The sequence below is a fragment of the Lonchura striata genome, chromosome Z (assembly GCF_050655825.1).
Source record: "Lonchura striata isolate lonStrDom1 chromosome Z, ASM5065582v1, whole genome shotgun sequence".
NCBI lineage: Eukaryota > Metazoa > Chordata > Aves > Passeriformes > Estrildidae > Lonchura > Lonchura striata.
In genome coordinates, this window is record NC_140740.1 from 26,026,131 (window position 1) to 26,050,127 (window position 23,997).

The window sequence follows — 23,997 nt, forward strand, 5'->3', positions numbered from 1 at the left end:
CCATTGTGTTTCCCTTATCAGCAGGATTAACAGATATAATACTGTTCCTTGCTCTCCCCCAAGTGTCTCTCTCAGAGGAACTAGAAACAAAGGAATTTGAAATACCAGACTTCATTGTCTCCCTGAGCAAGTGTAGATGGGAGATGACCCAAACCTAATCTAAAACTCTTCCTCCTTCTATGTCGTTTGACCTAATGCTTAGCTTCAGCACTCCCTAAAGTCTGTTTATACCTTTGTTACATCCATGACAAATGCTCCAATTCCTGTAAGCCAGGCAGATGGTGCCACCAGGATAGTAGGAGCCCACCTTCCCCTATACATTCCCTTCTAGCCCATTACCTCAAGGTACAACCATCACCCCAGCACTGTCAGAGGTACCAGCACAAGACATTCACAGAGCCTGCCTGCCTTTACACGTGTAAGACTCACAGATGGCCATGGCCATGGCCACATTGTGACAATCTGCATGGCACAGCTCCCATGCCTCCCCACTTTGTGTACCAACTTCGATCATAGGAGGAAAATCTGCATTTCAGGTGGATGTCCATTTCCACTATCTCCTCAGGTGTTTTCAAGTTTCTCAAACTCATCTAGTTCATTCTTATAGAGGTTTTGTTACTGGGGAGGCAGTAGGGGTGGCTTCTGGTGAGAACCAGAAGCTGCCATCACATCAGATAGACCCAGTGACAGCCAGCGCCAAAGGGGACTTAACCAATGGCCAAAGCCAAGCTCTCAGTGATAGCTAAGTTTAAATCTTAACTGTAGTAGTAGTGAGAAAGAAACAAGACCACATGAGAAAAAGCATCTTGAAAGACACCTTCACCAAGTCAGATTCTCCTACCCTTCACCAAGGACCAGGGACCAGCACAACAGAATTAATCCAGCAAGGATTTCAACAGTATGCTCCTCAAGCCAATTGCTTTGGTGGCTGAAAGCTGCAATAGAGTACAACACAGAGGAGCTGATATGCCAGTATGTCGGCATTGGTAAAAAAATAGATGTAACTTTTTAGCTTCTTTTAATCAACAGTTAAGAAAATAAACATTAAAATTATTACCATATTCTCACTGGAATCATTCCAGAGGGGAATTAGTTTTCATTCAGGTCAAGGAAAGAAGGGAAAGCAGATGGCTAGCTGGAGTTGCAATTAGGTTGACTGCTGCAAGAGGTCAGAGACATGTGGGTGGTTAAGCACCTCACGTGCATGACATACACTTCCCCAAGTGCACAACAGCGCTTTCAGAACCCCTGGATGGAGGTAAGGAGTGTCACTATTCCACTGCAGTTTGATCGAGCACAGTTCATATGTCCACTCACTGTGACCCCTTGGCCCTTCCTTTCATGTTAGTCCTCTCTCATTAAGCTTAATTATTCCAGCTATGTGTTTTAATTGCTGTACTCAAGGAAGTACTTTTCTTCCTGTTGGCCAGCCCATTATAAGCAAGCTATGTAACAGGCCTGCAGCAGAAAACATCTTGTTTTTCTTGTTTGACAGCAAGGCACAGATCCCAGCTATTTCATAGCCAAATGACACAGACTGCAGTCATTGCCTGAGGGGAGAACTTCTTCCTGAAACCCTTATTTCCAAAAGAAACCTTTCTATGTTGTTTTTTGTCTGCTGTGTACATCAAGTCTACCAAACATTGAAGTCAGTTGGCCATCTACCCACTTCTCTCTTACAGGCATCTTTGCAGGTCATTGGGTCAAAGCAGCCAATTCTGTTCATGCAAGAAGTAGACCACAGGGTTTAATGAAAGAGTGAATGCTGTGCTACTGCCTGGCACATAGCAATACTGGCCTCACACAAATAACAAAGAAGATATGTACCCACCAAGCTCTCTATGAAGTATCATTACTTAACACTCATGGGAGAGCCGAGGAGATGCCCTAGGCTTTAGCATGGATACTCATACCCATTCCATTTAGAAGAAAATGTTTATTTGCTATACCTAGGCTTGTTAAAGACTAAAACACCTTGTCCTTGCCTGTTGAAAGATCTAAGCCAGTTCCCATCCTGGCTAAGGTTCTCTCCTCCCAGTAGGAGCACTTGTGCTCTAGGAACACAGGCTCCTTACATTTAACCATAATAAAGCATAGGCTTTGCCTTCCATCACCTGTAATGACAAGGGCAAACTACAATTTGACCCAGTGAAATTCTGGTATAACTTTGCATTTGAGGACCATGTGTTATTTCCTTTAACGAGAAAGTTTACCTAACATGGAGATCCTCACTACATAGTCTTCAAAGAGCCAAGCCTTAAAGAACATCTTTCAAATTAGGCTACGCAAGATATTTTCATCACAGTATACCTATATACCAGTTCTTGGGAGAGGAAGATACTGCAGCAAGTATCTGAAGCTGAAGCAAGGAAGCTGAACTAACTGCCCTTTTAAGAACTGCTTTGCACCCCTTGCTTCAGCACAAAAGGTATTCCATCTTCCCAATCACAACTTGAATTTCTAGTCACTGTCACCTGGATTGTCCAAGGCTATTGCAGAGTAGCATTGTATTTAAAAACTAAAAGTATAAGTTAAACTCAACATGCAAGCAGCAAAACACCACTGACTGCACCTTTTCCCTGTAACAACCTGGTCTGGTCCTGCCTTAGCAGAGATACAGTATGTTGCAGGACACTTCAGTATTATTTCTTAAGGATGAAGTGGTATGCTGAGGCCTCTTACTGAACTTCACCTGGAACTTTCAGCAGTATTTTTTTAAACCTTTCTTGCTCACAGTTACTGCCCAAAGGGAATAAGTAGGCCATGCAGAAACTGCTTTGAAAAGCAGTGTTTATTTGCAGATAGTGTGTGTTCATAGTGCATTCTTGCTACAGCTTCATTTTATTCTCTCCTCACAAGTCTGTTCATGGTACCACTTGGGGTAGTGGTTTCCCATTTACCTTTGAACAGTTCAAACATGCACCTGCACTTCTTAGTCAAATAGCCAGTGCTACATGCAAAGTATTTTCCATGCTCTTCTCATTGCATAATCACAACTCGGAACTTATAACCAAGAAGAGCCTTGATGGCTCACTCTCAAGTAAAGGGTGTGGCCACTTCTTGGACTAGAAAAATCTTGTTTCAAATTGGGACCATATATATTAAGCTGTTCAAGGCCCTCAGTCCTCCAGAGCCATCAAGAAATTCATGCATTCTTGTGAAGTGAGTGTAAGGCTGAGTCATGGGTGAGTTTCCTACCAAAAAGACAAGAGGCTCACTCATTCCACATTGTCTGCATATGCAGCAGGAAGTCTAGCTTTTCTATGAGTGATACTCAGTGAGCAGCACAGCTCACTAAGCTGCACTCACTACTAGCTACAGCCCTGCTGCCTTCTTCACCAAGTTCTTATACAGGACAAGCAAGGAAGCCATTTTGATACAGTGGAAAAAACTCTGTTCCCCTTGGTTACAGTGTCAAGAGTAAGTGAATGGCATGTATTAAAAAGCCTTATCTATACAGCCTGATTCAAGACTGGAGAGCCAGAGTCCAGTTTACTGTTCAACACAGTGTCAAACGTGTTCTGAAAGTGCAACAGTGCAATCAAATGAAAATCGTTAAGAGTATAGAAATCTAAAATTCTCTTGACCATAAGACATTATAACTTTTACTTCTTCAGTCCTTTTTTCCAGACTACTGCCTCGGAACAAAGCAGCCCAACTCTGCCTAAACACACTTTTCAACTAATAGAATCAGAAGGTACACAAACAAATGGCAAGACAAATTGAAACGGCAAAAAGACCAAGCAAGTCCAAGTCCTACCTTGCACTTCCATGGTAAGACTGGTATTATATTCTGGAAGGACAAGTCTTAGCTTTGAAGTTGAAAATGCAGCTTGAAACATTTTAAAAATCTTTTAACTATAAAGATGTAATGAAAGAAAGAACTATCCCATCCAGTGACTACCCTCTTTTCTCCAACTCCTCTTTTGGTATTTGTAAACTAGATTATAGCCTAGTGACTACCATCTGAGTAGGGTGGCCGCAGACTCCTCCTAAAGTAACTGTCATGGATCCCGAGCCAACAATGGATGAGGTTGACTTTGAGAAGTCTTTGTATACACACAGTACAACCTGACACTCACCTGACATTATGAAATTCCCAAGATTTTTATTAAACACACAGCAATATCCAAAAGTGAAGAGTTTATACTTTATTTTACTCATATACATGGACCAAGAAGATAGTTTGCACCATTTAATCTAGCTAGCTTGTTTATTTTTTTTTAAGTAGAAAAGTTGCAGGCTGTGATTTAGCCAAAGCAGTCATGCTTCAGTGTCTTCATGACTGGAGATTAGACTAGACTTTTAATGGTCTCTTCCAGCTTCTCTTTATTGGCCCCAGAGAACTCCTGCACCTGTAAAGAGAGACTGATTTTCAGAACTCCTGCATTTAATGCTTCTTAACATTAGTTGCAGTTACATACACATCTTTTCAACTCTGCTAAAATTTTTTCCCACCCTCAAAACACATAGTATTTTGCAGATGTTCACACATTTATTTCCCACTCAATTCAACTCATGCAAAAGAGGAGGCAGAAGACTAGCAAACTTCACTTCTAGACTACCTGGATTAATCCTGGATCAATATTATGTAAGACTCAAAAACAGGCTTGAAGAAACTCTGAACATATCAGAGGCAGCTCAAAGTAATCTTGAGTTGCTCAGGACCCTTCCAATCAAATTCTGAAAGGACACCCCTGTGCCTGACTTCTACTGTGAGACCTGTTCTTTTACAAGGCAGAAAGATAAGAGGTAACATTCATTTGCTGTCTCAAAAACAGCAGCTCTGTCTTCCTGTATCTACAGGGGTGCAAGGCACAGAGCGAACTACACTACAGGCCATGAAACTGCTTGCTTGACACAAAAAGCCACACGCTGTCACACTGTAATCACAATTCTTCCAATGACATAATGAAGTTGCAAAAGTTCACTCTAACAGAACTGTCAAAGGTTCATACTGACCCCATTCTGAACTGAAAGTCACCTTATATAGACACTCAACTACCCAAGATGCAATTCCATTGCCTTCAGCCATGCAACTTACTCCCAAGTACTGTTTTCCTTTAGGAAAGCCTACCTTCAGCTTGCTTAGCCAACTAAAAGCCTAAGACAACACATTCAGCTCAGCAAGTTCAAAGAGCTATTCAAACTATCCTCCGAATCCCATCTCATCCATCTCTTGGCAGACCAGACACAAGAGGTCTGCTCAGTCCTTAAAAGAGGGACAGGACCTTCACTTCAAAAGTTATATAGCCTCCCTGTGAAATAAACTAAACAGCTGTTTGTTGTATATAACCTCAACCAGGTTAGAGACTTCTGTTTGGACAGGATTACATAGGCAAACACTGACCAAGTAAAAGGCAGGGCGCTAAGCAGACAGACCAGCAGTCCAAACAGACATGTGTCTCTCTGTCTCTCATGAAACTGTCTGTAAGATTAACCCATAACTAACTCAGTTCTAACTAACCTGTGAACAACAGTTTGTGTCACCAGTTAACTGCTGGTTACGTATGCTGCGGTACTAAGATCAACTTGCTTGCTCTCAGGTGTGTCTTAATGCTAGTGGTACCATAGAGACACAATCAAGAGAAAGAAGACTAAGTAGCCCAACACTCCCAAACTTCTTTCAAGTGTTTAGCTTGCCCGCTCCAGTTCCAAAAAGGCAGAGCCTACCTTATTTCCATTCTTGTAGAACTGGAACGTTGGCATGCACTTCACATCACAGTGTGAAGCAACATCCTGGAAGAGATAAAAAAACCATCTTCAACTGGGTATTCTTAAAGAAGTTAAATTTAGAACCCACTTTAGCTGACTTCTCTTTAGGTAACAGATTAAAGCCATTACTGCTCAATATAAAGCAAAAGAATTTCTCCTAGTTCATCACTAGCAAAACCAGTGCAGTAAGTAAACCTGAAGTAAGCCTTAAAGATCTCTTCTTAACACTTAATGCAATAGCAAAAACCTTAACCTGTACTCTATGTTTGGAAAAAAAACAGACTTCCACATCAAAACAGATGTCTGCTTTTAAGAGCTCTATGGCAACTCTTGGGCCTCTATGTGATATTTTTCAAGGACATTTGACTATGTTGAAACTGCAATACAGCAGACATTTTATTGCACTTAATTCAAGATCTGATTTCATTTTTAATGAAAGAGGAAACAGTGCCAAGAGCAGTGGAGGGACCAGACAGATCAGTAGGTTATGAACAATTAGGTTTAAGGAAGATTGCATCACAGCAGCTTAAGACCTCAGACTAATACCCCCTCCCAAACTAAAGGGACATTGCTTCCAAGTTATCCAACACATGCCACAGGACTTTAATAGTGCTGATAATCAAGATAGTTTGTTCTGTTCAGGTGTTACCTGCAAAAAAAAAAAAAATCATTCTTTCCAGCTAAATCCCTATGTTTCAATTTTAAGTAAACTTTGTTTTGTTTTAGATTTTGTTTCAAAATGAGTGAAGGCATTTTGAATTCTTGTCTGTCACTTGTGTGGAAGTCCTTAGCTGTCCTTCCTCAGCACCACCCCAGACCTTACCTGGGCATCATCCACATCGATTTCTATGAATATCACTTCACTATACTTCTCAGACAAACTCTAAAAAGAAAAGAAATAAAAAGATCTATGCAGTTACAGTGTTCCATTAAAGTGTTCCATGGAAAGGCTGGTGCTGCTTAAATTGCTAATGAAACATGCTTTGTCATCTTAAAGCAGCTATTTTACTACCAAAGCAAAAATTTTCTGTTCTGCTGCAGACTGTTTCTGGAGGAGTCTCTGGAAACATGTTCTCCCAGCATACACTCAAATATCCGAAGACACAGGTGGAAGGCCTTCTCTTACAGCCTTCAGCTGATCACCAAAAGACACTTCAGCTTCTCATACCTTATCAGGAGTTAACACAGCCATCTAAACACAGCTGGAGGAGTTACATTAGTGGTGTACAGAAGGCTGCAATGCAATGGAAGGTCTCTATGTACCTTAAATGCATGTAAGCACCAGGAAAAAAGCCAAACCTCATAGTAGTTCCCAGCTATATCAATGGTCAGTCTGTTTCACTTGGTAGTCTTAAAAATAGATATTTCTGCAACTTCTCACTTTTCCAGAAAATGCTGGCAATCACATAAGGCAAAAGGTACTTTCCTCCATGTTGTTGTCAAGCAACACAAACATGTATATACAATTTAATGCAGAAATAAATCCAGAAAAACTACTTACATGAAAAAAGGGCTTGATCATTTTGCATGGTCCACACCATGTGGCAGAGAAATCAACTACTATGAGCTTGTTATCAGCATTTTTCAGTTCTGCCTCAAATTCAACCTACAAAAAAAAAAGACACATAGGATAAGACTAATCCCAATGTTGGCTTGCTCTCCGACCTAACACACTAATCATTATGACAAGTCTTAAACACTTAAATGGGTTATTTACCATCATGTAAGTGCTTCAGTATGAATTGTTTCCATTGGTGCTAGCAGCAGTCAGTGTCTTATGTCTCACCAATAAGAAAACAACCAGAATGCTCAAAGTCACTGAATTGTGGAAACAAGTTAGAAATTCTCTAGTTATGATGCTCAACTTTGACAGCTCTAGGTTATCCCCAAAATATGATCCTTAGAGTTTTTATAATCCATATTCTCATTTCTGTCTTGGCAGCAAGACTTTCATCTTTATTCGGGACAGACTTTCCTCTGCAGAATTTGGAAATGACAGACAATGACAAACCTTTGTACAGTCATCCACTCTGGTGACTTTTCCAATCAATAGCTAACATCAAAATGACAGTGTTTTACTCTAAAGCACATTTTTGAAAACAACCTCACAGGATATTTTGCCAAGTGAACCCACATTTCACATCATTAGCCAAAGCAACACTAATATGCAGACTATACATGTAAACAACCAATAATTTTTCTGAGTCTTCAAGTCTGTGTTGCACTTAGTCATATGAATCATCTCTGGACAATATTTCTTGGAATTAAATTACTTACATGCCATTACTCATTTTTACTGGTCAAAAAGTGAAAGAAAGCTTTAGCAGAACTGAAAGACATGAAAAGCGATAAATACTTGCATGCCAGCAAAAGGCAAGCAAATATCTCAGGCAGAAGCAGAAAGTGCTGATTACCTACTTTCTGATACTGTTTGTCAAAGAAAGAACAAGCCACTTCAGTAATTTTCAAATTTGTTGTGTTGGCAAACAAGCTTCAGGAGAACTGTTAGTATAAACTCCAAAAGATAGCTGCTTTAGCTCCCCCACAACTTAATGGAGCAAAGGACTGGAGTCCTGTCAGCAAGAGCTGACTGAAAGCAGTATGGTTACTGCCAGATGTACACAGGGCAACCCAAAGGTTAACTAATTCATACCTGCTTCTGTAATCAGCCACAGTAAGTTGTGACTCAACTCGAGTAAGCTAAAGAATGTCATGCAGTTGAGGAGCCAAAGTCAAACTGGACATTAATATATTTAACAAGCAAGCAGAAATCCTGCATGAGCATTCTTATGTATGCATAAGCCTATGTGAAAGTCTTCACAGCTTCCTGTAACTTCAAATACACTCAGCATTACATCTCCCTGTTAACAGACTTTTTCCCTTCGCATGTAGCTCTCTTCATAGGCACAGTATCCCTGCATCTTGGACAATCACAGTCTACTCTGCTACAAAACCAGTAGTAACACTCCACAACACCTACTCTCATTCTGAAAGACATAGGAACAGTTAAGTTTTCCCGTCTCCCTAGATTCCCCGTCTCCTGTACTGACATATGCATTCCTGTGCCCATTCCCACTAACAATGTTTAATATCCCTGTACACAGCAATCCACACTTGCTGCTCAGTCCTCAGTTTCTCACTCCTTTCGGCCTTGAAATCCTCCTACTGATTTTTGGTGTAGCTTCTCAGACCTCTGCACTGTTACATCACTACTGTATTTTATTCACTTCCCGCAGCTGCCAGTTAGACCATCCTCTTTTAACCCCTAAAAAATTACTGTATTCTGTAAAAGGAAGCTCAGCCTTAGAATGTGTTCCATCATATGGCCACACACCTGAGGTTTGCTATTGCACAGAACAAAGGGAAAGTAGGACAGCATCATAATTACAGCTGGTCATGTATACCAGCTGGTCACCATGTATACTGGTGACCTGGTCCTGACTACAAATCAGATGTTACCCTGCAGATCATCTCTACTATCATCCAAAATTGCTGCAGGACAGTGAAAAGAGATGCTAGATCCAAAGGTGTTACCCCTTCAAGTTAAAAAGTATCGAACTAGTGAGAAATTCTGAATTTTTCTAGTCAGCTTAATTTCCCAGGAGGAAGGAAGACAGTAGCAGGAACAAAACAAAAAACAAGCTGCTTGACCTGTCCAACTGACTTCACTAGTTCTGTTTCATGTTAACTGTAAAGTGACAAGATTTCTTATGAAAAACTAAATAATCTCTGTTACCAGAAGGGGAACCTCCCATCACAGTGCTATTTGTCACACTTTGAAAGGATCTTACAGCTTTGTTAAGCAGCATTTTCTCTGGGTAACAGCACACTGGGGGAAACCTCAGCTAGCATGATGGTCAATATTGGTTGGTTCCTTGTGGTGGTGGTTTTTTTATTGTTGTTTGGTTGTTTTTTTTTTTCCTTAAATATTTAACTACAATCTCCCTGAACACAAGACCTCATTTTACTTGTATTGTTGTCCAGCAGAAAAGAAACTTGGTACCTTCAACAAACACATTGGTAGCAGGCATCTGTTCCCTAGGGCCAAATAAGAAGCTCTAATAATGAAAGCCTCTACTGCCTCAGAGGTTCCCAGCACCAGGTAGTGCTTCAAAAAGGAGGCTGCTGGCCTCCTTCAGATGGTGCTGAAAGGAGTCTGCTGCTCTCAGCAACAGATAATATAGGTCCACACTATCTGGCATATTTGATTACAGCTTGGTTGTAAACATTATTTTCTCAAGTCACCCTTGAATTCACCCAGTCATCGGCTGAGTGCCAATGTAATCTAGAGAGGTTTTTTAAAATACAGAAGCTAGCATAAACAAAGCAAAGGTTCAACTGCCTGAACTCCCTAGCACACACCACCTCTAAAATTATCACTTACAGCAAAAGCTGCAATTTTTCAGCATCTTCTTTAACTTAAATAACAAGAGAGGCAGCTAGAATGAAGAGAAAAGCTTTGGCAGCTTTTTAATTTTATACACCCCATTAGCTTTGGCTATAAAAAGCAGTATGTCCCATAGTCAAACCCTCTTACAAATTACACTAGTCACTCACCTCAAGGCCACTAAAAAACAGTAACAATACATCTCCTTCTGTGCTATAGCAGGTACTACAGAAGGAACAGTCAGGCACCCTGAAAGTAGACATTCTTCAGAAGCCAGTCTCCTTCTGAGGAGGTGTGCAGGGAAAAGGGCCACACCTACCTAGCTCTCACTCATAGAAGCTCTTGCAGACAGTGCAAGAATGGGTTTTTACCCTTTGTATCAGAGAATAATACAAACCTGCTTTACTGAAAACCAGAATTAATCCAGAAATCCCAGCTGCACTGCACTTGAATACTCTGGGTGTCACCGAGGTTAAAATGCTGTTGTCAGCATGACTGCCGAGTTCACACTGTCCATGAATGCAAAACCAAAGTTCGCTTTAGCTACAGCAGACTGTTAAACAACACTCATAGCTAGGAGGATAGTGAAAGCCTGCCTAAAGAGTAGGCTCCTCCTCCAGAGCCAGGTTTGACTTGCCATGTTTAATCTGTTACACCCTTACACCAAAAGTTTGCCCCTTCTGTGGCACCATAGACAGAGAAGGGGGAAGAGATACAAAGCAGAACAATTCTAGGTTGTAGTCACACACCATTCTCTCTTCAGAACCTGAAATGGTAAGGCATTTCATTCCTCTTAAGGAGGTTTGTGCATTCACCTGCTTTTGAGCTGTGGTCACAAGTGTTAATTTGTATATTTATGTATCAGATTCCAACAATTTGCGGTCCAGTGGGAGAGGTTTGACATGCCTTTCATATATAAAGCGAACTGACTGTAGAAGAGCACGGCCTAGAAAACAAACTTGGATGTTTGAGAGACTGGAAAGACTGAGGTCTCAAAACATTTTGAGGTGCAAATGTGTGGGGGAAGGGGCAGATCAGACCTTGCTCTGGTGAGGCAGTGCACACCCGCATCCCTAGAGCCTTTCTCCCAGACAGTGACCACCAACCATGGGCACGCTATAGGCAAGGGGCACTTAAGGCCAAACATGCTGCAAGCATATGTCTTGACCCTGCCTCCTCTTGGAATTTCTATCAGCTGAACACTGCTAGAACCCAGCAGTTAGTAGCTGTATGTGCCCTTTTTAATATCTCTTCTATCTTTTTCTTCTAAGTCTCTCCTCTCATAATTTTTGAGTGACTTGAAATCAAACACGTTTAGAGCTTGCCAAGTTGAATGGGCTAAGTTAATGCTTTGGGAAGTGTTTTATGTTAACTGAATGTTACACAAAACCTTTTGCCAAAGTTCTTTGATTTTCTAAAGTTGCCAGTAAAGTCTTTTTTGACCTCTTGAGAATATCTTGACAGTATTTCTCCCGTGTCTAACTCAGAGTAAATGAGCCCTGTCAAAGACCTGTTAACTGTAAGCCCTGTTAAAGATCTTGCTGAGCGACTTTTTGGGGCCTTACAGGATACCCACACACCATCACTTGCAGATGCCTCAAAAATGAGATCAAACTGACATTTGCACCAGATTCCAAGTTCAAAAGGGTGAGACTAGCCCAACAGGATTTTTCCTGAAATTAAGAACTTGCTAAGTTTGCATGGAGAATATTTTTCGAGACTTGGGTTCCTAAGTTACAGCTAACAAGTACTCTATTGTTGTCTATCAACCAGATCAGCTGCTGTGCACAAAACCACATACTATTTCATCACCAGCAGGATATTCTCCATGTGTCTAGGCTTTATTACTACTTTCTATCTCAGAGCCACAGATGTGTTTGTATTCACAGAATCATCCAAACAGTGATGTGCTGCATTAGGGTTGTGAATACAACAGACAGCACCATAACAAGGGAAATACTTCTTATGCCAGCAACTCCTGCTGTTTAAGCACGGGGAATGGGCTCTAGCAGTTCCTTTCAAGTCAAGAATGGATGAACTCTTGCACGATGTCCTCCCCAGAAGTGCAACAGGCCAAACTCTAAGAAAGCCACCTAGTCCCCTACACACTAGCAGTACATAAAACAAATCAGAACTGCCAAATCAAGATACTATATCACAAAATCAGTTAGGTTGGAAAAGACCCCCGAGATCATCGAGTCCGAGATGTGACCCAACACCACACTGTCAACCAGACCATGGCACTCAGCGCCATGTCGAGTTCTTTAAACATCTGCGAGGACAGTGACTCAACCACTTCCCTGTGAAGCGTACCCCAACGCCAAATCACCCTGTCTTTTAAGAAATTCATCCTTATGTCCAACCTAAACCTCCTTTGACGCAGCTTAAGACTGCGTTCTCTCCGCCTGTCGCTGTAGTGCCCTGCTATCCGCTTGAGAAACGAAACCTTTTCCTTAAAAGAGCGATGAACAGCCCGTCATAAGGCGAGACTGCATCACGTCCCCGCTCACTCCGACTCCCCGAAGCCTCAGGTCCGCAGTTATTAGTTCCCAACCCTGCCCCGGCCGAGCCCTCCGCGCGGCTTCCCCCGGCCGCGCCGCATGGGCGAAGCAGGCTCCGCCTGCCCGGGCAGCACACGGGCTCGCAGCCGCCATCTCCCGCGGGCCCTCGAGGGCCCGGGGCAGCCCGAGCACGATCCCCCGCCGGCCAAACCGCGCCGGGCACTGCTAATCCCCGCCCGCCCGCCCGCCCGCCGGGCGATGATGCTCGTCCCGCCGGGCGCCGCTCTCACGGCGAAACGACACGACCGCCTCGCCCATCGGGCTCACCAGGCTGCTCACGATCTTCACCATGGCGGCGACGGTGGGAAAGGAGAGTCGGTGCTGTAAAGGCAAGGAACCAAGGGATTCGTCGCCACACAAGGCTCAGCTTCCCGCCTTGCCTCCCGCCGTCCCAGCGCGTCTCCGGCCCGCCCCGGCCGCCCTTTTATGCCCAGCACGGCGCCGCGCCGCGCATGCGCAGGGGCGACCCGCCTCCTGGCGCTGCCGCTGCCCGCGGCGCCGCTGGGGCCCCGCTGAGGGGCGGCGGCCCGGGAGGGGAGCGTGCGTCCCTGCCGGCTGCCGGGGGAACCGGCAGCAGCAGCGGAAGAAAGAAAGCCCAAGGAGGTTGGAAAAGTGCTGTGTAACGATGAGCAGGAAGTTGCTTGGCCCCTCCCCCTCCCCCCCCCCCCCCCCCCATCACGTCCCCGCGGGGAGCGGCTCTGTCTGACGCGGCGTTTTGCTCGCCTTACGAGAAAGGGAGCTGGTGTTGCCCGTAATGCGGGCAGAGTGGAAGGCAGGAATAAATGACGGGAATATTTTTTTCCTTGTTACTTTTTTTCCCTTGTTGTTTTCCTTCCCACCACCAAAAGCAGGGAGTGGCGCCCTTGCTCTGTGGGATGTGGGCCCTTGTGCAGCGCGGAAGGCTGCGGTGTTTAACCCGGGGTTAAACTCTGACCGCCTCCCGTAGCTCCCCTCATGCAGGGACTCAGCCAGAAAGACTCCTCAAGGGAATAGCTTAGCGTTCCCATCCGAGGGGGTTCTCTGGTGGAACCTACAAGTTCCATCCATCTTGGTTTTTTTCTCTGTGTTTTGGAGACGTCCCTTGTTTCATCGCAAGCTGTGCCACAGCTCACCCCACAGTGCAAAACAGGCCTGCCACAGCCCTGTTCTCCTTCTGTTGGGCTGGTAGGGTTTAATGTTGGACTCTGGACGTTGCTGACTCCAGTTCCTACTGCACGGGACCCAGGAAAGGTTAGGTGTTGGGATATTGGTGCCAGCTGTGTCACGAACGGGCTGTTTCTGCAGGTTTTAGCAGCTGGGTTAGCAGCCTGTGAAAGTTTGCTCTGGGATACACCTGAGCAGAAGGTGAGAAGACTTAGTGCAGGTCCTGGATAAAAAAAGAAATACAGTTCTTTCTTGAAAAGAAAAAGAAAACAAAAGACAGTTTGCCTTGGATACAGGTACCAACCCATCCCAACAGGATATGCCCTCATATGTTGCTTTACTTGTGGTAGAAACTGAGTAAGTAATTTTTTATTTTGGAAGTTTATTAAGTGTGTGTCATACTACTGCAGGAAAACTAGTAAGCTCTTTTCTGGCCCTATGGTTGCATCCCCTGTCTATATCTTTCCAGACCTGATAGGTTTTGTCTGCCTGAAACACTTTGATTGCTGCTCTTTCTGCTTCTTCCCCCACCTGTTAGATACCATGAGCATCTCCTTTTTTTTCTTTGGCAGCATCACTAGAGGAGCCAGGATGCCAGTGGGTGAGAAGCAGCACCATGAAGGCTTAGTGGTTTCTGTTGGCTTTTGTATTTTCATCCAGCTTCCTCCAGCTGGTCCCTGCTGCCCTTGTGTCCATGTGCCTTGTGGCTGACAAACACAACTGGTACATGTGTCCTGTGCTGCTTTGGGGAGGTGCAGCTGCTGCTCAGAAGAAAGCAGGAATTCCTCATCAGCCAAGGCACCTTTCTCTACAACCTGCGGCCTGGCAGGATAAATTAAGAAGCCCAGACTACTTTCAAAGTCCAACTCCTGAATTCCCCACCTCAGCCAAGCATTATGTGGCTCTTGCAGAAGCCAGTGCAAGCAAATGCAGGGAACAACCCACCCAAACAATAAATTCTTAGAAACCAACAGCCTTCTAAAGGCAAGTGTGGGTGGGTAAACCCTCTCTAAACTAGAAGGAAAAGTGTGTCTTTTCTTAGGTGCCATATGTGGCCACTCATCTCTTGCTGTGCTCACAGTCACTTGACTTAACAGGCTTAGGCATACAGCAGTTTGAAGTTCAAAATGTTGCTGTATGATTGTTGTATGGATGCCTAAAATAACTGGACAGTAATATAATATATGTGATCTGTGCTTGATTCTTAAATTGTTGTAATTACTATCATGACAGCACATAATAAAAATGCTACAGAGCAATGTGTATCCTCTAAATGGGTGTTTTGTTTTTTTAAACTGTGGAATATCTCATTGTTTAGCTCAGCAATGCTGTGGCTGTCCCATGTACACAGTCACTCATCCATAGGAGCCTCAGCTTCTCAGGTGCCCTCACTCCCACCCACTTTCCTCACAACCACAAATGCAACATACTTCTCTCCCCCAGGCTGCTGGAGAGTGGATGTTAAAAATATGCAAGTTGGCTGTGGAGAAGTTGAAAATCACGTGAATTTCATGATTCAGCAGACTGCTGTATGATGTGTCATACCCAGGAGTCACTGGGTAGGACGGTGGCCAGTAGATGGCTCTTTGCAAATCTGGGCTGACAGAGAATGAGGAAGCACTTAAAGACATTCAGGAGGGTGTGTTTGCTTGCTTCTGGAAGTCAGAAAATGTGGTCTGAGGAGGGGCAGAGTGAAAAGGCAATGTAACTTTCAAAAATTAGTCCCTAGATAGTTTCTCTTGCAGAAAGTCTGGAGACATAGAGAAATGACTGAGCCACCCATGCACTATAACTGAGTATATCTTTGCCACGCTCCTTGGATGTGTGCAAAACATGTGGGAGAGGAAGTCAGAAGGTCTAAATTTAGGTGCCCTCAAGTGAATTAATCAGTACCACTTAGGTGTAGGCCAGTAAAAAGGACTGTATTTTTGGAGAGCTCATGCTATGCCACAGTCATCACAAACATCCAGGTGGGAATTCAATTTGTGTTGTTTTAGTCACCTTTAAAGCTCCTGTGGTGGAAGGCATCCTTTATTTTTTGGGCTTTGTTTGTGTTGTTTGATGTCACCTGTTAGGTGAGAGCAACATGGGCCAGCAGTAGGAAAGAGCTTCACCCTGGAGGTGAACTCGGGGTGTGCTCAGGGTCTGACATGCAGTAGGGTTTTGGGAGGCTGAGCAAATTACAGTTTCAGTTCCTTCTGAGCTGCTGGGAGAGGTGGGAAGGAGGGTAGAAAAGGTGAGCAGCAGTAATCCCTGACAGGATGACCAGCAAGGCAGGTTGTAAATCATGGTGTCCCTCTGGATGAATGAGCCAGAGCTGTGACACACGGTCCCGGTGTGATGCCCCCCCAGCTCCACATGGCTTTCCAGATCTGTAGTTTAAAGGCTTTGGGACCATGAATTACCTTTCCAGGGCTTGCTTTTTCTTTTCTTTGTATGCCAGTGCATGTTGGTGGATGGAGGAATGCCATGGCGTGGTGAGACCCAAGGTAGGCTGTAGGTCTGCAACTGCACATCCATGAGCATATCTAAGAAAAACTTCTGTCTCCTAAAACCACTCTTAAGTGTCCTGACCTCTCAAATGTGTCATTCAATAAAAGGCACAGCTACAAGGATAATAATACTACAGCCATGGCACAGATGGTCAGTCATGTCCAACATTACAAAATGGTGCATCCAGCTGCAGAAATGAGGCAGCTGCTAGAGGCAACAACTCCAGCCATAGGAGCATCAGATTTTACCATAGGAAGGCCAGGTTATTTGCCATTGTCTTGCAATGTAAATTGAGAGTGTAACATCTGGCCCTGACATTGCAACAGGGCAGCAACCTTTAATTGTACTTTCCCTTTCCTTCCAGCCTGCCCTTCTGGAGGATTTTGCTTTTGTAACTCATGTATTAAAGGTGCAATAAATGTTTAATAATTGGATAGGTGTGCTTGGTGTTGTGCCAGCATAAGTCACAGAGGAAACATACTTCTTTCTCTCTTGCAGGCTGATGTACTGCAGATGTAATTGCCTAGAGTCTTTTGAATGCTTGGTGTAGCATGTATGATTAAAAAAGAGAGAAGCTGAGTAAAATGTGGGGGAAAAAAAGGGAAATAAAGATCTTGACCGCAGTTCATCTCCCCTTACCATGGGGGTATGTTGGTTAACAAAGCCCTTCTGAGAATCAAGAAAACATCCAAGTCACTTCCCTTACATACATGTTCCCTTCCCTCATTTTTGCTTCATTTTTGAATCTTTGGAGAAAAGAATTTCAAAACAGTCCAGAACTGATGAAGCTACTACTTTTTGGACTTGTATTAGAAGGAACCTGTTTTTTAAAGAAAGCTTCTGTGAGCTCACCTGGGTTTATGCCATGTTGTGGGTCTCCACAAAGGAAGGTACCCTGACAGGAGGTCTGTGAACATGGGAATGCTTATATGCACTCTCTGTTATCGAGACACTTCAGGCCTCATGTCAAGACAAACACATGTATTTGCCTTAAGTGTCTCAAACTCAGTCATCTCCTCCATGCTCTCAGCCTCTGTTCTTCCTTGGGTAGCAGAGCAGTCTAGAGCAAGCAGATCTGCATTTTTTTTTCTACAATACATGTTGTGTCTTTTTTTTTTTTTTTCCCTAGAGAACCACATATTTTTTAGGGGATCCTTCATTTTCCTAGGGAATGATGCTGAATCTGTCTGTCCAAATGTCCCCTGCTACTACACAGAAGCAAGACTCTTTGGGCTGCAGGAGGGTATTACAAGGCTCTTGGCCTTGAGGACGGCAGTGGACAAAGAGGAAAAGAGAATTTCAAGGTTGTGCCAAAGCATGAAGCTGAAATTTAGCACTTTGTGGTCGCTGTGCTTGTGCTGAACATCTGCAGAATGGGAGATCAGGAGACTCCTGGAGAGGAGATGAGATATTTTTGCTTTTTTGGGACATGTGCATTTTCATAACATTTTGTCTGGGGGACAGTATCTGCTGATTTGGCCTGACAATAGACAAACACTGATGTTTCAGAACATGTGGAGATACACATGTGGAGATGTCTTTGAGGAAGCAGGCCATGCAGAATAAATGTGTATGTGGTGTCTACATGGAGGACAAAATAGCTGGTATATGTTTTGCTTCCCGGTGTGGCTGGTTGACCTTGGCTGGCTGCCAAAGCCACTCTATCTCTCCCCCTTCTGAACTGCAGAGGGGAGAGAATTTGTAACAAAAGTCTTGTGGATTGAGTTGAGGACAGACTGCTGTTACTGTCATAGGCAAAATAGCCTCAACTTTGGGAAATTAATATATTGCTAGTTAAAATCACAATTTGGATTATTAGAAATAGCAACACATCTTTCCCAACCGCTCCCTTATTTCTGGTACAACTTCACTGCTCATTTTCTTTACTTCCTAGCCCCCAGTGACACAGGAGGATGGGGAATGGGAGCTGCAGTCAGTTCCTCATACATTCTCTCTGCCACTCCTTCCTCTGCAGGGCAGCACACACACTCCCCGCCCTGCTCCACTGTGGGGTGCCTCCCATGGGAGACTGTCCTCCATGAGTTTCTTCAGTGTGGATTCTTCCCATGGGCAGAAGTTCTTCCTGAACTGCTCCAGTATTAGTCCCTTTTTTGGGGTGCCATTCATCAGACACAGACTGCTCCAGCCAGGGTCCCCCGGGGGGTCAGCAGTCCTGCCAACAAACCTGTGCCAGTACAGGCTACTCTCTCCATGGCTCCACAAGCTCTACCAGAAACCTGTTTCAGAATGAGCTTCCGATGGGATCTCATCCTCCCCTGGGCATCCCATTGCTCTGAGCTGTAAGTCCTCCACAAACTGTAGGTCCTGTAGGTTCTGCTCTACCATGAACCCCTATGGGCTGCAGTGGCAGAGACTGCCACACTGTGGTCTTCACCAAAGATTTCAAGAAGAATGCTCTGGTGCTTGGAGCACCTCTTCCTCCTTCTCCTTCACTGACTTTGGTGTTTTCTTAGATTTCTTACCCCAGACATGCTAGCATCTTTGCTGACAGGCTTACATCTGGCCAGTGGTAGGTCCATCTTGGAGCCAGCTGGCATTGACTCTGTTGGATGTGGTGGCAGCTTCTAGCAGCTTCTCACAGAAGCCACTCCTGCAGGCCCCCTATTACCAAAACTTTCACACATAATTCCCATTCACCAGGGATTTGGTCCTCTGCTTTTCATTTAGATTTTATCTGAAATACAATTAGTTCCTGGAAATGACTAATGTATATATTTCACCCAAAATAAGTCTGTTCATTGTTGTGTGGGCAGGACCCTTTTCATCAGAAAGTTTCCAGGAAGTCTACAGGGCTGAGCCAGTTTCCACTAGCACAATTTGCCAGGTGCTCTTGATTTTCTTCATCTTAAATGCAAGTTTGTGAATGAAATACACTGAGTTGGTGTGTTACCAGTGAACTAACACATTTGTGTTAAAAATATTGACATCACACATGGGTGCTTTGTTATGTAATGTAGGGAAGTTGCAAGCTGTAATTATCTTTAGCTACCTTCCCAAATCTTGTTCACAGACCGAAAAAAGTACCTATGCACCTGAGGTAGGCTCCTGTGGTCCTGAAGTGTTTGTTCTGACTGCCACCATTCAGGTGTCCTTGCATCAAGCCTGGCTCTGATCTCCCAATCAAATGTATAGGAGTCCAGTGCCTTTTGGCAGCTGGCTGTGGCAGACCACGCTGTGCTTCTTGCAAGAAACAGTGTGTGAGAAAGGGTGTGGGAATAAGGTTCAGTTCTTAGTTTTTCTTTGCATCACATTCAAATTACAAACCAGTGCCAATGACAAACATTGTTTTTGACTGTCTGCTGCCCAAAGCTGTTCTGCTTTCTTTTTCTCTCAGTGTCACCCTCTTTCCTGTCTTGTTTTTTTCTTAATTCCTGACCTCTCCTTGTTTTTTTTTTTTTTTTTCCTTCTCACCATGCTCTACATCTTTTCTTCTGGAAGTAAGAATACATTTCTGTGTAGTTCTGAATCTGCCTCACAAACCTCCATATTCGTGCAGTACCTGCAGGCTGAGGGACTCAGATGCATAAGCCACACAGACTTTGACCTTCAGCAGTGATGCATTTGTCAGGTCTGATTTAAGAACACATGATGTGGTTTGTACACTGAGAGTTGTTCATGGTCCTATTGGGAAGGTGTGGGGCTCCCTCTTTCCTGTTTAGTACACTCCCTAGACCACTGCAGAGACAAATTTGGCACTAGTGTCCCTACACTTAGTGCCTCTATGGTCCTCTCTGCTCCAAAAACTAGAATGGATTTGGGGCATTGGGTCTACTTCACTGGCTTCAGGAGAGCAAGTGTGTTACCTCTCTCAGGACTCCATGCAGCTCTTTCATGCTCCTCTTGTAACCCTGAAATGAGTGATCTGGTATCTGGAGACATAGCAGTGCAGTAAAGAAGCTGTCAGCAGTGTGAAGGAAAAACGATGGAAAGAGAAAGAGCAAACTAGCTTTGGACCTGCATCCCAAGGTGTCTCAAGGCCTTAATGTCATCTCAGCTGTGGGACAGCATCACATCCCTCCCACAAGGTGTGCCTCAGAACACTAGGGCACTGCCTCACCATTGTTTTCTCTCCTTGCACCCATGGCTGTCCATAGGTTGGGGGGTTGACTGAGCTCTTAAAATGCAGCTATATGGTTGCCTCTTGTGGTGGGTCATCCCTGGCTGGACACCAGGTGCTTCTCAAAGCTGCTTTGCCAGTCTGCTTTTCAGCTGGACAGAGGGGAGAATTCTCGTGGGTTGAGATAAGTATGGGAAGAGATCACTCACTGATTACCATCACAGGCAAAACAGACTCAACTTGGAAGAGAAATCAATTGGATTTATTACCAATCAAATCAGAGTAGAGTAATAAAAAATAAAACTAAATGCCTAAGAATCACCTTTCATCCCATGTCTCCTTTTTTCCTGGCAATTTCTGTACCTCATCCCCCAGAATGCAGGGAGTTGGAGAAGTCTGCAGTCAATTTATCCCACATTGTCTCTTCTACTCCTTTCTCTGCAGGGGGAGGACTCCTCACACTCCTCCCCTTCTCTGGCCTGGATTTCTTCAGGGCACGGTTTTGACCAGCAGTGGCTCCATTGGACATAGGGAAATCTTCTAGAAGCTTGTTGTAGAAGCCACCCCTATAGACTGCCCCCCCACCTCTACTATGAAAAACTTGCCTTGCAAATGCAGTGCATCCATAAACCATCACTGTCTCATTTTCTTACCTAAAACCAACGGTGCTTCATCTCTTGTTGCTGGCTCAGGTCACAGGATGGCTGTTTGTAGGTATGGAGTCCAAGTTTAAAAACCTGTAATCTGTGATTTCCTAGATGCTTTTTTAACAGAACCATGATGTTCACTGGGGAGAAAGTGCACATACAATTGCATTTCTGTGCCCAAACAATTAATGCTGAAGAACCCATGTTTACACTGCAGAAGCTGTCCAGCTGACATTTTTCAAAGCAATTATATTTTTGGATGTGCAAATATGTAGGGATGAATAGGAAGATGGTCACCACATCCTGGAAAAAAAACTTAGGATCCTTGAAGACATCTGTAATAAAGCATTTGGAAAACAGGGCTGAAATGCCCTGGAGCAGACAGGAAGAAACAAAACTAGGTGGCTATCTCATGAGACATGTGCTCCTGCCCCTTCCAAAAGCTTGGAGGGGTCTGTGATTCATGCAATGACAGATAGGGTTGAGGAACCACACAGCCAGAGCCCCAGGACAGAGGAGCCTTCGAGTCTTAGACTAATCCATCAGACACCTCAAGCCACAGCTACATCCAAGCAGAAGCAATGCTGTAAAATGTCATATCCATGCTGGTGGCAGGTATCACTGTTTCATAAGGATTTCACAGCTGTTTGGCCAACATGTATGTGTGGTTTGTGGGTCTGTCCATATGACCAAGGTGACCACTGACAGATGGTACCCAAGTATGTCCCTCATGTGACTGGCTACAAGTCACATGAATGCCAGTGATGCATTTCAGGCATCTATCAGCACCAGTTTTGTCTGTTGGAGCAGAGGACTATAAGGCAACCTTTTCCTAGTTGCCAAACAGGGCATGAGGAGAAGACCTGCCCTTGCCTTTTCTGTGTGCTACAGAGGAGCAATGGGTCCCTTTCCACCCCCTCTACAGCCAGGCTGACCCTCAGCCTCCAACCAGAAGAGGTTTTCAAGTTACTTCGCCATGCCACACACAGATCATGGCCCTCCTAGTGAAGTTGTGGTCATATGCCTAGTGAAGATACAGGGGAATGTATGGATCTTTCTTTCATTTTCATGCTCTGCTAGAAAGGTGAATGCTGCTGCAGTGCTCCAGTGCTGTCATACCAACTCCCTGGACTGCTGTAGGGCAAAGGATATGACAGTGATTAATGATGCAGGGAAGCATAGCTGCTGCTCTTCCTTCCTGTGCTGGACATTTAACTCCCCCTTAGTGCTCTGTCATAGCCTACATGTTCCTGGAGACAGCCCACCTCCAGAAACCTCCAAATGAAAATAAGGAAAACTGTATTGAGCTGAGAGGGGAACCTGAACATCTCTATGCATCACGTGATTCTCAAAGATAGTTAATGTTTACCACCTTACTGGTTAATTAACAGGAACCAAATAATTCTGCTTTATTGCCATGCAATTTCCTCTCATGGCAATTCCAGAATGACTTATGAGACATTTCTGAGAAGTGTGATACTCATTAAAAGCCTTGGGGCACCCCTGGCCTCATGAGAGATGCTTCTGCATGAGTGTACTACTACACCAGAGACAAATGGGCTAGACACCAGTACCTGGGTGCAGTGCCCTGCTGCAATGACAGACATCAATTTCTTTCCTGACTACCCCATATTTGGGGTCTATGCATGGTGTTGGAGCAGTGGAGGTTTATGTAGGGGGGTACCTGGACAGTCCACATGGGCTGGTGGGCTTCTTCTTGGTCATCTGCTTTCTGATAAACCCTGGCTTTTCCCCACCAGTGTTGCATCACTGCACCAGGCAAGCACCAGTGTGTCGGGATAGATGAAGCATCCTCTCCTCCAGATAGAGTCCCCCCTGAATGTGGTCTGGGGGAAATTCTTGTCTCAATCAGAAGTCTTTTGAAATTTGGAGATTTTCTTCAGATTTTACCCACATTTGAGGTGTAAACTTGAACCTTGATCTGTTGCTCAGAGGATCCTTCCCTTAAGATTGTGTTGCAGAATGTCTGTGCCAGACAAGCACTTTCATTCCTAAGTTTACTCTTTAGCATCATATTTATGTATTTTCCTTCTAAAGCAATTACAGCCCTAGCTTTTCTTCACAGCAGCTGAAAAGCACAGAAACTTAGCAATACAAAAACCAATTGAAATGGTGAAGTATGTTGTTTTTTGTTAAGAATTACAAGAAAAGAGCCTGAAAGCAGGAAATAGGGTATACAATGTAAGGAAAAGAAATTAAATTTTGTGTATATGCATGTGTGTGTGTGTGTGTATGTGTGTCTGTGTGTGTGTTTGTGTGGTCCCAAACTCTAATTTCAATAGTTGTGATAGAGGTTACAATAAACGTGTCCAGATGCAGAACTGGTCCAGACAGGCCAATTAATGTTTCAGAGTCCTCTGAGCTCTTAACAAGATTAAGTGCTCCCTTGACTCATTTCTCTTTTCAGTATTGGAATAAAGGCCCAGATTTTGTCAACAGATTCTTACAGAAAGCATGCTCCCATTGCAACAAACTGGTTTATTTTCGGGGGGAGGGTGCAAAAAGAAAATGGTCCAGTGAGAAGCCTGGACCCATTCCCAAATGCTGTTACTTGAAAGCTTTGCTCCTGATATGCTGAAAATAAAGTCATAGGGAGACAGGAACCAGGTTTCTATAGCCTTGTGCCTCTCTGGGAGCCAGCTTGTACCATGAGGTTTGGGACACTGTTTTTAGGCAGCAATTCAGCTAAGTGCTGAAACTAGTGAGTCACTGCTAACACACTTCATTTGGCAGCCAGGAGGGGGAGCGAACAGAAAGCCAGGGTTTGGCTACAGGGTTTTGGTCTGGCCCCCAGCCTAGGCTTACTTCTATTAAGCGTGAGGCCCGTGTTTGGCTGTCTGAGGGAGGTCAAAGGAAGTTTGTTAAGGCTGGTGATATGGAAAGGACAAGACTGTGAAGGCACTCAGAGCTGGGCTGTTATTGACAGCTGCTGTACCTGGGAGTTACTTCTAG

The 23,997-nt window shown here is 44.2% G+C and overlaps 1 protein-coding gene and 1 long non-coding RNA gene across 2 annotated transcripts; one reads left to right on the forward strand and one right to left on the reverse strand.

Annotated features, from left to right (window-relative positions):
* Positions 1 to 4,136: 4,136 nt before the first annotated feature.
* Positions 4,137 to 13,061, reverse strand: LOC110467752 (thioredoxin). Its single transcript, XM_021525013.3, has 5 exons — positions 12,931 to 13,061; positions 7,217 to 7,321; positions 6,539 to 6,598; positions 5,674 to 5,739; positions 4,137 to 4,355 (listed from the first exon to the last, which is right to left on the reverse strand). The coding sequence occupies exons 1-5, from the start codon at positions 12,952 to 12,954 to the stop codon at positions 4,293 to 4,295; spliced, it is 318 nt and encodes a 105-aa protein (XP_021380688.1). The 5' UTR covers positions 12,955 to 13,061; the 3' UTR covers positions 4,137 to 4,292.
* A 330-nt stretch (positions 13,062 to 13,391) lies between these two features.
* LOC146763739 (uncharacterized) lies at positions 13,392 to 15,080 on the forward strand. The gene is made up of 2 exons (XR_014951436.1): positions 13,392 to 14,163; positions 14,379 to 15,080. It is a non-coding gene; the product is annotated as an uncharacterized LOC146763739 (long non-coding RNA).
* Positions 15,081 to 23,997: the final 8,917 nt, after the last annotated feature.

What these genes read in the sequence shown, in the direction of transcription:
- LOC110467752 (XM_021525013.3), bottom strand. Translation starts at nt 12,954, where the DNA reads ATGGTGAAGATCGTGAGCAGCCTG. An exon ending in TGAAGATCGTGAGCAGCCTG is followed by an intron (nt 7,322 to 12,930) that starts GTGAGCCCGATG and finishes TTTTTTTTGTAG; the next exon opens with GTTGAATTTGAGGCAGAACT. An exon ending in TCTACAAGAATGGAAATAAG is followed by an intron (nt 4,356 to 5,673) that starts GTAGGCTCTGCC and finishes CTCTCTTTACAG; the next exon opens with GTGCAGGAGTTCTCTGGGGC.